Below are 12,634 nucleotides of genomic sequence, written 5' to 3'. Positions count from 1 at the left end.
TTATACCGGTACTTAAAGATCTAGTATTATTTATTATAGAATCTAACGTTTAAACAAGAAAACATGCCAATCCTTTCAGGTTCTGATTTTGACCAAATCAATATGGAGAAGACAGTACTAGATTTAGAAAAATTAGTTATAATAGGCTAAATATAGTTTATTACAAAACTTTGAAAAGTCTCATTTGAAGATACAACTCATTTGAGATAGTAGCCTATATGAAAATAGTAAGATGTGAACTAGTAGCTCACATGATTTTAAACATAATTTAGAGAAATCTTGAAAAAAAGTCAAGATGGAGCCATTTCAAGTCATTGTTGCTTCTTAAGTTGCTTTCTATTTCATAAGTAGACTTGTTCTATCCAGGATTGATGTGTATTTTTATTTGAGATAAAGTAAATTTTCATTCCATAGAATCTAATGATCAGTGATGGGAAGCTGGGTCTATTTGACTTCACAGAAGTCTGTGTCTATGGCACCAGCTTTCAGAGTTTCAGTTTGATAATTTTGACTGCACCAATAGATCTTTGGTATATTAGAATTAAGATATTTCATATGTCATTACAGATTTTAGAAAGGTAATACAAGTGTAAAACAGACAAAATGGCTACAACCGAGATCCCAGAAAAGCCCACTGAAGATAATACCATGAGAACAGAATTGCAGGAATTACAGATGCAAGCAAATTTAGCTACAGATGAGGTAAGTACTGATTTTGTTTATTTTTGGAGAGCAATAGGATCTGTTTTGACTTACATGCAATAAGATCTAATTATGAATCTTTTATATCACAAGCACCAAACTAAACACTAATCAAATCCTTAATTCTAAAGATACGGCCTAGTTCAGGCTTCCTTATTAAAAATATCACAGAAATTCACTGATACACACCTTTACTTTCAATCTAAGGCCATACTATATAATATAATAATATAGTATACTATACTAATCTATACTCCATGTTACCAAAAGGGCTAAACTCTCCTTTACTAGTATATCATGGGGCATAGTCTTCCTGCACCTACCATTGGATTAGACAGTAGGACATGTTCATTTACATACAAAATACAATTCAAGGACTTCTGTGTATGTAGAGTCAATTGCAATTTGATGTTTTACAAAGTTATCCATTAATATTACTATTGATCTCGCCTAAAGGCAAAGAATATAAATATTAAACTTGTTTAATGAAAATCTTATTAATTATTAAATAGCAACTTGTGTTCAGATCATTTGTATGTTAATTAAATCCTGAAACAGAAGACTGTTTGATAAAGGATACAGGTTATTAAAGTCTTGGTGTTTCTGAAAACCAGCCTCAATAATTGATAAATTTGTTACATTGACAGGTGTAGAAATTTAGGCAGGGTATTCTCAGCCTACTGCAACACTGATACTTTACTCTCTTGTAAGCTTATTTAATGAAAATAAAAATCCTATACTGAACTTTGATCAATCTCTTTGATATTGAAATGAAGCTAGAATGATCAGTTTTAAATGTCATCTGATTGTGTTGAGTGATAATATGTATCTATAGTAATGAATGTAGAGATTTTTTTAATTTCAATATATTTAACAGTTATGAGAGTCCAGATGGCTTAGCCATTTACACATCTGCACTCTTAAGTTAAGTCTCACCATGTTCTCCAAGAGTTCATCCTGGTACTATCTAATTCAAATTAGATTACAATTTCGAATCTTTTTTGTTTTCTGGTATTTTATTCAGCATTTTAATGTAACTTTTTAAACCATGCAAACCATGTCATGTAAAACCCAAATTATGATAAAATAAGGAATTGTGGGATAGTGAACGTGAAAGAGTCTGTCATATTGCTCTACTTTTGGTATAAAAGGGGTAAAAGCTGACACCAGACCAACTCTCGAAAGCACTGGCACAGGCATCAGAATTTTTCTTACTTTGAAGAGGATTCGAACCCATGGCACTTAATCGTTTTGCAGACAACAATCCAACTCCCTACTGACAGCTATGATTCCCCTGCCACATTACAAAAAAGTAAGCTAATGCAACTGTTTTTGAAACATTTCCCTCATTGCTCACTGCAGGAAAGTATGTAACTAGAAAAAAGTTGCTAAAAATTATTTCTACAAATATTTAGAGGGCTGTTCATTAAGAATGTCATCAGATAGTTATGAGAGTAAATTTGTAAAAACTAAACAATCTAACTTAAAATCTGATTAATTGAGTAGTTTCAATAATTAATGAAAGGAAATGATTAGAGACTTCTTCTACTTTGCTTGAATGATTTGAATGTAGAGATGCTATGATTAGACAGGATAGACTAATGCATGATTTTCCCTTCTAAATTAGTGAAACCTGCCATGAATTGAATGAATCAGAATTTTAAATCTTTGAAAATTTTCTATTGAAATAAGGAAGAGGAAGAAACTGCAAGAAATTTAGAAGAGTTTAAATGTTGAATGAAGTAGACATTTCCTGCCCTAATTGAAATTTCATGTTCAATAGCATAGACAATATTATGTCATTCAGAATAAAACAATAGAATTTTATGTGTACAGTGAGAGATTGATTAGAATGGACATACAATTTTAAATTTCAAACTTGGTCAATAAGCGTATATATATATTCATCAGTTGGACTTACCAGGTGCAATGACTAAAGAATAGAATCTCTCTATAACACGACATATCCAGTAAACTAAGTAATTATTGAAAAAATCCTTCTTAAACATAGTTTTATGGAATTGTTGGATTATAGAGGGATTCTGTCATATAGTTTTGACACCAGCTAAGTCCAATGATAAGCAAAGATTAATATTTGCCCAAGTTTAAAAATTGCCATTCTTTGGTTATCCTAAGAGGTAGTATATCGTGGGTGATCGCTTGAAACCTCATATACGCCATATTTGGTCATTTTGACTTTTGTTGCCGTTCGTAAAAGCGCGGATCTTGTGATCAAAACCTCTTATTCCTCACCTTGATTGTAAATAACCCAAAAACCACCAATTAAATAACACATATATAAACCTTCAGATTTAAAACCTCGTAAAATATTATATTATACGAGGTTCAATGTTCCTTTTTCTGTGGAAGAAAATGAAAAAACTCGTATACTGTACATACTATTATACGAGTTATTGGTTGAGTAGGTCGGAGTACTCAAATTGTTTTATGAGGTTTAAATTTTCAAAGAATGAAAACCACATAAAGCAGTAAAAAAAATTAATAAAAAGATTTTAAAAAATACGAGTACAAATAGTTCTTTGCATTTTTCTTGAAAAGTAATTTCGCGTCATACATCTTTATATGAGGTTTCAAGGGGTCACCCACAATATACCTTTAACTCAACAACAAGAAGTGGAATGTATGACTTTCACTTTCTTTTACCCTCAAGGTTCAGTGTGCTAGGCGTGGTCCTAACATGGACATTAAAACACCAACATGTGATTCCAGCATTAATCAATAGGTACTGTAAAGACCCTTCATCCAGAGCAGATCCTATATATTTTGTTTATAAAAATAATTGTTAAATAATGCTAATATTAAGTCTAAGGTGCTAATATATGAGACAGTTATGACCTTTTTTGAATGTGAGTAAAGTGTTTCTAGAGATATTGATGAAATAAGTCTTTTGGTTTTATTTCTGTAATCGATGGCTATAGCTATATTTATTTAGGCTTATGCTGTTAAAAAGACCTGTTTACACAAATCAGTAGAAACAGAGTCAAATAATTCCCTTCTAATTCTATTTCTGGTAATAAATAATCCTGTCTGACAGATGGTTCAATTCAACTGGAAGCCAGAACATGTAGATGATATCAACCCTTACAAATTTAATAAAATTAATCGACACATTCGGCTGGAAGTTAGCAATGATATTATTTACAAGTACAGGAAAAAATCAATTGTTTAACTGAGTTAACTATTGCTTTCTGTTCTAAAATAGCTAGTAGTTGTAAGACTTGATAGAATATTTATGAAATAGCTACAAGAGCCAGATTGATAGGTCAAACTTGATGGCTAGCTTTCTCAGTTTAAAGTGGTATTTAGTAATGAATCCTTTTATCGTATGGTAAATATACATTCTGTTGTTGTTGATTTTGAATTGGGGAAAATAATTGGAATCATTATGAGTCTATGCTTTGAAAAAAGATTCACATCTTTGTATCTTGACAATCATTCTCTCTGCAAAATTGCCTTATTGCTCACTGCATGGCGTTACCCATGTTAATAAACCCAATTAGGTGTAGAAGATAAGGATGTAAAATTCCATTCATTTCATTCAGACAGGAATTTTATTCATTAAAATGTATATTTCAAAGAAATTTCATTGGAATCTTGCTGAAAAAACTCTTGTTGTTAAACTCTTTAAATGTCATTGTAACCTAAAATGGTGTTTAAAAAGGGTTTCTTACATGTCCCTCTGGCAACAGTGTACAACTTTTATTCCCTTCCCCCACTCCCTACTTCTCACATTGAATTGGGCATTGATTTATGTATATCAGATCAATTTGAATCCAATATTAACATCTGTTTATATTAACTGTAATATCTCTCTATTTATATATTATTCATACTGAGTTATGATGTATTATATAGCTGTCTACACATATTTCAATATTTATGACTTTTAATAACTTATAGGCTATAGTTCATTGATATTCTCCTTCATTACATTATTCTCTCCAAAACACATCCAAAACTCTGCTTATTTCTATCGTGTTTCACTGAAGCATTTAAACCTCATTTAAGTGGCTAATGTTTCTGATGTCCCATGATTTTCATACTTGCTAATCAATACACATCTACATAGTACATTTTACTGTTTATTTTGAACACAAGTACGAAATTACAGACACCTCTTATACAGTGATACAGTGATGTAACACAATGAATTAGATATAGGTAAAGGAATTTTCATTGTGACAGTATTGGTGAATAAATTGTGGTCTTGTAATAACAATCTTCTCTATGACCTTGAATAAATTTGTCAGTTGTGCTTCTTTCCTATCATAAAAAATGGGAGATAACTGCTAATGGTTTGTTGTTCTAAAGAAAAGGTCATTTTGTTAGTCAGTATACTAAGATTGTTTACAGTTTGAGATTGTTTAAACAAGTATGGCTCTTACTTCTTGATGCTATAGTCCTTGTCTTTTGCATTGAGCTTTCATAATTCCAAAAACCTTAAGTTTAAACCGTCGCCTTGACTTTTTAGTCCGATTCTTCATGACCTTGAATGACATTTGTAATAAATTGAAAGATAAAATGGGAGATAACTGTGAATGGTTTGTTTCCTGCTGGAATTGTGTAATTTTAAGAAGTAAATCAATAGTGGAATATTATGATCTTTAGATTTGTTTTAAAATTATTAAAGGCCTACCTTTCTTAGATGATGATAGAATAGTTAAAATCTGCTGTTAAACAACATAAAAAAAAAATCTTCAATTTGTCAAAAGGTATCTTGAATTTCTGTAATTTTACTCATTCTAACAACTGTCAAATATTGAACTGTTATAAGAAAATAAAGAACAACTGTATTTTACAACCTTGGATTACAACTTAGGTTCACAGTTAAGGATCCTTTCTTCCAGCTGGTCCTTGGCCAATTCTCTTGGCGTTGAGATGTTTAATACAGGTTATATTTATTTGTCAAGAGGAATCTTGAATTTCTGTAATTCTGCTCAGTCTAGTAACTGTTAGAATGTTTAAAATTGTAGGTGTTAATTGTGATTAGTTGTTTTGCATGTATTTTGAGATAAATCGGAAACAAACTATGTTTATAATCCTCAATGAAAGTTTCAACTCTTTCACTTTGTAAATGTTTTTGTCTTAAGAATCGAGGAATTTTTCATCTCACCAAAAGATTTATCACTTAATGCAAAATTAGTAGAACAAAAAGTTGTCATTCAGTCCATTGTGGCATATAAGAACACATCAAACTATTTAGCACACATTTTGAAGGAATTAAGAAATATGTTACACTATATAAACATATTAAGTAAACTTACCTTTCGAATGTTTTATTCCATATACTTTTCATAGTTTCTTTCCACAATGAAAACATACTGTCTAAGACTGCAACTGTATAGAAGGACAAATTGTATCTGATCTGGTGAATTGTTATTGAAAACCAATAGTCTATCAACTAAAAACAGAATTTATTCCGTGATTTTTTGTAGTTATTCTGATATTGCTAGATGAAGTTTCAATAGTTTCTTCGGGTTTTATTTGGACTTCTTTATTTTGGAATTATCCTTTGTCAATATTATCTAGTGATACATGATGAAAACAGACATCAAGTCTTCAAGGTACTGGCCATGGCATCAGACATTTTGTTTGTCTTTAAAGGTGTTATATGAATGAACAGAACATTGCTAATCTGAGACTTAAATAGTGGTGGTGCCATTGAAGGTATAAGGGGAAGGGGAATCTATGGGAGGCTGTTCACTTCCATATTTTGAATCTCAACCCTGAAAGTTCCCCAAATCCAGGAGGCAGGCAGGCGCCACCGTTATTGATCTTCTAAGATTTTTTTGCACATTAAGGAACCAATCTAAAAATATTCAGTCCACTTAATTTATAGGTAGTTTTTAAGTAGCACCTTCACTATCTGTTCGACCAATCATACCTTAGTTTTAGAAACAGGAATTTTTTTAGCTTACATAATTAGTCATAGTGTTCACAGCTCATCATCAAAAATTGGGCCTTCAAATCCATGTGCATCCATAATTATTCATGTTTAAAAGTTGCAAATTCGACTCTGCGAGGTATATTTGAAGGGTTTATGCATTTTAGTACTTCTTAAGACTATTAAAGCACAATAAAGACCCAGATCATTCTCCAAAAAATGCCGACTGGTCCCCTTTAAGTACTAATAAACAAATTGTAAGTTAAGTCTGTATGATTTCTGATTACCATATATTTTACCAAACTTTCGTTCCATTTATTATTAACTCTTTTTCAAATATAGCTTCTAGTTTCTTTAACCATATGTTTTACATATATTTTTTTTAAAATAAAGTGGACTGCAAGTGTTTTGTTTTGGAATTAGATCCAAACTATAATATTGTTATTTTAAAATAAAGGAATTAAATTGGTAGTAAGTTCTACTTGAAGCTGCTTTTTTTGAAGCTTAAAAGTCAAAACTAAAGTCTATATATATCTTTGTAAAGTATGAATGTTTCCTCAATTGACTTTCTACTAGTATAATTGGTTCACAGTCAGATATAATGTGTAAATAAAGAGTTTTTCTGTTGATGTCAAAGTATCAAGATCTCTTCCTAGTACATCTCTTAGTTATTGTAATATTGTAGAGAAAAATTCTGACCCTTCCATTTGCTATTTGTGATAAGGAACGATTGGTTGTCAGAAGATAGACATGGTGAATAAAATATCTTTCCGTTTATAATTGAGTATGTAATCTTGTATATTTTCTTCGACAGTGGCAGCCTCTTATTGATTTTACAGCTTACCATATATTTTTTACGACCGTCTGAGTAGTCTTGAAGGAAACATTAAAATTTTAACTTTTTCCTTCAGCAATGTCTAGAGACGTCTTTTGACTCATTCAAGACACATGCAATGAAAAATTGTGGTTTATTAGATTCCTTAGATGCAGTGAAGTGTTTCTGGGTCCAGGACCTCTTTTTCAGCAAAAAGAATGTTTAATTGTAGGATGCACATTCAAAATTCCCTTTTTCTTTGTCTTCAATATGTTGAATGGGAAACCATGCCGATGATATATGTTTAAAAAAGCTCAAATCTTACATGTGAAGGTGGAAAGGTGGACCTACATGGCTTCTGTTTTTCGGAATTACCTTTGTTTTTATTTTTAAACTAAATGTGAAACATTTAAAATTCTCAAAGCAATGAAAAAGAAGTGGGGAGTTAATATAAATCCTCTCCAAACAACTTTCATTCCTGCTAACATCTTAAGGAAATCTAGGAAATTCTTTTTGTCTCTTTCCGATTTTCCACATTAAAACTTCAAAGCATTGTAAGAAGATAACTGTGACTTTTTGTGGTCTGATTTCCAACTGCAATACAGTGTGACATGAAAACAGCTGTCTGAAACAATAAGCTGAAATTGGCATACGAAATAAAAGATCTTTCCTATCTGTCATTAATGGAATCTAACCAACTTGCACTGTATGTGGTTTCCACCCACTCAGTTAAAGTTGAAACAGTTTTTATGGGATTTCATCTTGATCTACCTCGTCAAGTTTCTATTTAATTATAATGACGAAGTCACTAGTTTGTATCTTATTAAATATTTAAATGGATACCATCTTGAGAAGAACATACAGTGTGTTTTTCTTTACAAGTGACTAAATGATCGTATCTTTGGGTTAGTAATGTGACGTGTGAGCTAAGAAATACACCAAAATAAACTATTAGCTGTGATTTTCAGGGACTGAAAGAGATGCAGATTTGACAAACCCAGTTAAATTTAGATCAGCATCAGGTGCTCCTGAGTAACAGACCTATTGGTCTGTAATAATTATACCAAATAAACAATATCATCTTTATGGGACTTTCTGAAAGGGATGCTGAGTTAAAAGTGGCTTCAGGTGTTCTTGAGTCATCGACCCGTTGGAGAGTAATTGATACACCAAATAAGCAATGTTAGCTACAGGGACTCTCCAAAACGGATGCTGAGTTGACAAACCAGTGACATTATGGCATCAGATGTTGCAACATCTCAGTCTCAGAGCCGACCCCCTCGCAGCCTTGAAAGCTTTTCGGGCAACACCTGTCACAGAACTTCTTTCGTATAGGCAAAGCTTTAATTCATAAATATCTTTTGACCTAGCTTAAAGCTAACAACTTGAAAAAGACCTCAATTTCCCTCCCAGACAATATAGGTCAGAGGTCCTTATAGTTATGCCAAGAGATATGATTGTCTAAATATTTGATTTACAAGCTTAAAGAGCTCAATTTGGCAGCATATTTCAAAATTGAAATCCATTCCTGCAAGTGAAAGACAAATGGCGTCATGACTGATTGTTGGTGAATTCATTTCCCTCGAACACAATTAATATTCCAGGCACATATCAGCATCATTATTAAGAGTGGGAGTTACCAAGTTATTTTGGTTTTTCTGGTTTAGTTTCTCATTCTTTATCTTCTTTATGAATTAAAGTTAAAAACACTCCATTTATAGACAGAGATGGAACTACAGTCACTGGTTAAAGGTCATGATTTGCCATTTTTGGGAGTAGATTGGGACTTGAATGTAAATAGTGTTCAGAAGTACTAGAAATGCATGAAAATGACATAATTTGTTCAAAAATGCCTCAAGCTAGAGTCGACTCGTCATTTTCAAATGTAGATAATTCTGGACACCCATGGGTTGGAAAGCTCAAATTTCGGCGGTCAGCTGTAAACGCTATTACTGATAAGCTTAGCTTAACATTTCTCGTTTCTGAGACTAAGGAATGATTGATCAAACTAATGGGGAAACTGTCCCTTTAACGTTGAATGCTATGTGAGGACAAGGAGAGAAACACATCCAAAGTTGCATAAATTTTCAATCAGTGATCATAAAGCTGTGTGTATATATGGTACGTATAATTGCTAAATGCCATTTCAATCAAGTCTAAAACCAACACCATTGATTCAGCCCACATTTGAGTAATCAGATTTCAGGAAATGACTTCTAGATCTAAATATATTTGAAAATTGATGAATTGTTTGAAATAGAATTGTCTCTAAGGTTTCCTGACACAGATCTGTCTATTTATCACTCAGGCATGTCATATTAGATGTATGAAGAGGCTGTTGTTAACTGTGGTTAACCAAAAAAATCATAAAATTGCAGCCAAAAATTAATAAAAGATAAGTCTCTTGCTCTACAGCACTCTAAACGATTGCTAAACATTCCTAGAACATTCACACCTAGGGTTTTTGAATATTTTTGTTATTGCTCTGTGGAAAGAGGTCATTGCCAACCTCCAACACATCCTTTCGATGAAAAAATCCTTACATATATCTGCACAGCTGGTTTTAAAATCAGGACCTGAGCCATATGGGAAAAGTATTGAAACTCGCTGAACAGAAACGTGACATTGACATCAAGAATATCCCAGAACACATATAAGACTCTTGCTTAGTGCAAGCAGAATCCCTGCATAAAAAATATCTTTCACTGTTCAGAAAGCAATGGAAGTACCTAATTTAGCTTGACATAACAGATAAAGAAGAAACTCCTGCATAAAAATACCTGTAACAGATCAGAAAGCAATTGAAGTACCTAATTTAGCTTGACATAACAGATAAAGAAGAAACTCCTGCATAAAAATACCTGTAACAGATCAGAAAGCAATGAAAGTACCTAATTTAGCTTGACATAACAGATAAAGAAGAAACTCCTGCATAAAAATACCTATAACAGTTCAGAAAGCAATGAAAGTACCTAATTTAGCTTGACATAACAGATAAAGAAGAAACTCCTGCATAAAAATACCTATAACAGTTCAGAAAGCAATGAAAGTACCTAATTTAGCTTGACATAACAGATAAAGAAGAAACTCCTGCATAAAAATACCTGTAACAGTTCAGAAAGAAATGAAAGTACCTAATTTAGCTTGACATAACAGATAAAGAAGAAACTCCTGCATAAAAATACCTATAACAGTTCAGAAAGAAATGAAAGTACCTAATTTAGCTTGACATAACAGATAAAGAAGAAACTCCTGCATAAAAATACCTGTAACAGTTCAGAAAGAAATGAAAGTACCTAATTTAGCTTGGCTTTACAATAAGAAATAAAGTTGTGAAGAAGAGTAGTGTCAAGATAACAAGTACGGTGATTAATTATTTATATTGAAGATTTAATTGTCTCTTAACTACAGTCATACTGACATTTACAACCCAACCTTTTTACCTTCTTCATTAAAGAGTCATAGATACTATCTTCAGAAACGAGTAACTAATTATCTGAACTTTCATTTTTTAAGAAGTTTACAAATATCCTGAAAACATCTACAAAAACATAACTCAGGATGATTTAATTATTTCAACTATCTGATTGGTCAGTCACTAACAGATAGTTTTATTAACCAATCAGATGAATGTTTCTTAGTTTGAATTCTGTGAAACAAACTCCAGATTCACCACCATATTCTCATCTTTTAATTTGCTTGACCTTAACTCAGTGTCCTTTACAAAAGTTTCACATCTTCAGTGTCTCTTACAAGAGTGTCACCTTCTTCAGTGTCTCTTACAAGAGTTTCACTTACTTCAGTGTCTCTTACAAGAGTGTCACCTTCTTCAGTGTCTCTTACAAGAGTGTCACCTTCTTCAGTGTCTCTTACAAGAGTGTCACCTTCTTCAGTGTCTCTTACAAGAGTGTCACCTTCTTCAGTGTCTCTTACAAGAGTCTCACCTTCTTCAGTGTTTCTTAGAAGAGTTTCACTTACTTCAGTGTTTCTTACAAAAGTCTTTCGTAACAGAAATTACACATTTCACCCTGATGTGATTTCTGTTGAATCATGAATAGAGTAGAACTAGAAGTGGAATATTGTAAGGAACCTAGTGTTATCACTATGAATACCTAACTAATTATCAATATAATGGAGACTAACCATCATTCTGTCAGTCTAATTTGACTTTACCAGAAATATCAAAGGCCAGTATGTCATAACATTTTACTGACCTAATACAGAACTTTATTAGACCGGTCACTTCAACTTAATTAGAATTGGTCAGATCAATGAGGTGTTATCACTGAATGCTTTGTGATAGTGGTCAGTTGATCGGTTGGTAGATGACAAGTAAATGTCCCCTTCCAGAAGAAGTTGATATCTCAGACTAGTAGTAGAGTGAGAATGGACTACTCAAACTCAAGATTTTGATTGCACCTTGATTGGCTCAGTGATTTACACACTTGCTGGATAACCTAAATGTCCAGACTCATGGGTTGAGATAATACCTCCTGATTACCAAATGATCATAAACTGCAATTCTTTTTAAGAAACTTAGAGATATTTTGTCAACATGACATACAACATTGTATATTTCTATGGCCAGTTTGAAAATCATGTGACATCATGAATGTTAATTATTTTTGTGCCAGATATGTGGTTTATCTGCTAAAGTGAAACAGGGTAGAAATATATCATAGTTTCAGACATGTTGAAGGGAGGATATATCTACGGTTATCTTTACAGAAAGTGTCATTCATTGCATTTTGAATGATTTGTCAGTCAGTTTTAAAATTTATTATCTCCGTGCCAAATTTGAGGGATACCTGTTAAAGTGAAACAGGGTAAACATAAAAGTTTTAAACACGGTATATAAACGGATATCTTTAAAGAAAGTGACATCCATTGCAGTTTGAATGATTTGTCCGTCTAGACTGTATCTAATGTCTAGATTTATCTCTTAATGTTACCTAACAATACACAGTAATTGTTTCATTTTCTTTCAAATATCTTCGGGTAGATTGAATAAAATTATCAATAAAAGTCTACAAGTTTGTCAATAGAAAGATTTATTTTTAACTTTCTATGGTCTAACCCTTGGATTTCAATTGACTTTTCTCATAATATTCATCCAAGTGTTAAGACAATTCCTGTTTTTGTTCTGCGATTCTATTAACGTTTTCATGGCAGTTAGTTTCCTTGGTTTCCCTGATCTAAGGAATTAACTGATA

General features: G+C 32.2%; 1 protein-coding gene across 1 annotated transcript in view; it reads left to right on the top strand.

Moving 5' to 3' along the window:
• Positions 1-615: 615 nt before the first annotated feature.
• LOTGIDRAFT_197810 (hypothetical protein) overlaps positions 616-12,634 on the top strand; it is a 45,485-nt gene continuing 33,466 nt past the window's right edge. The window contains exon 1 of the mRNA XM_009068110.1: positions 616-702. Coding sequence (XP_009066358.1) covers positions 649-702 — 54 coding nt within the window. The 5' untranslated portion in view covers positions 616-648. The remainder of the gene's footprint in view (positions 703-12,634) is intronic.

Source organism: Lottia gigantea (genome assembly GCF_000327385.1).
Source record: "Lottia gigantea unplaced genomic scaffold LOTGIsca_89, whole genome shotgun sequence".
NCBI classification, from domain to species: Eukaryota; Metazoa; Mollusca; class Gastropoda; family Lottiidae; genus Lottia; species Lottia gigantea.
This window is presented reverse-complemented; position numbering and strand designations above follow the sequence as displayed.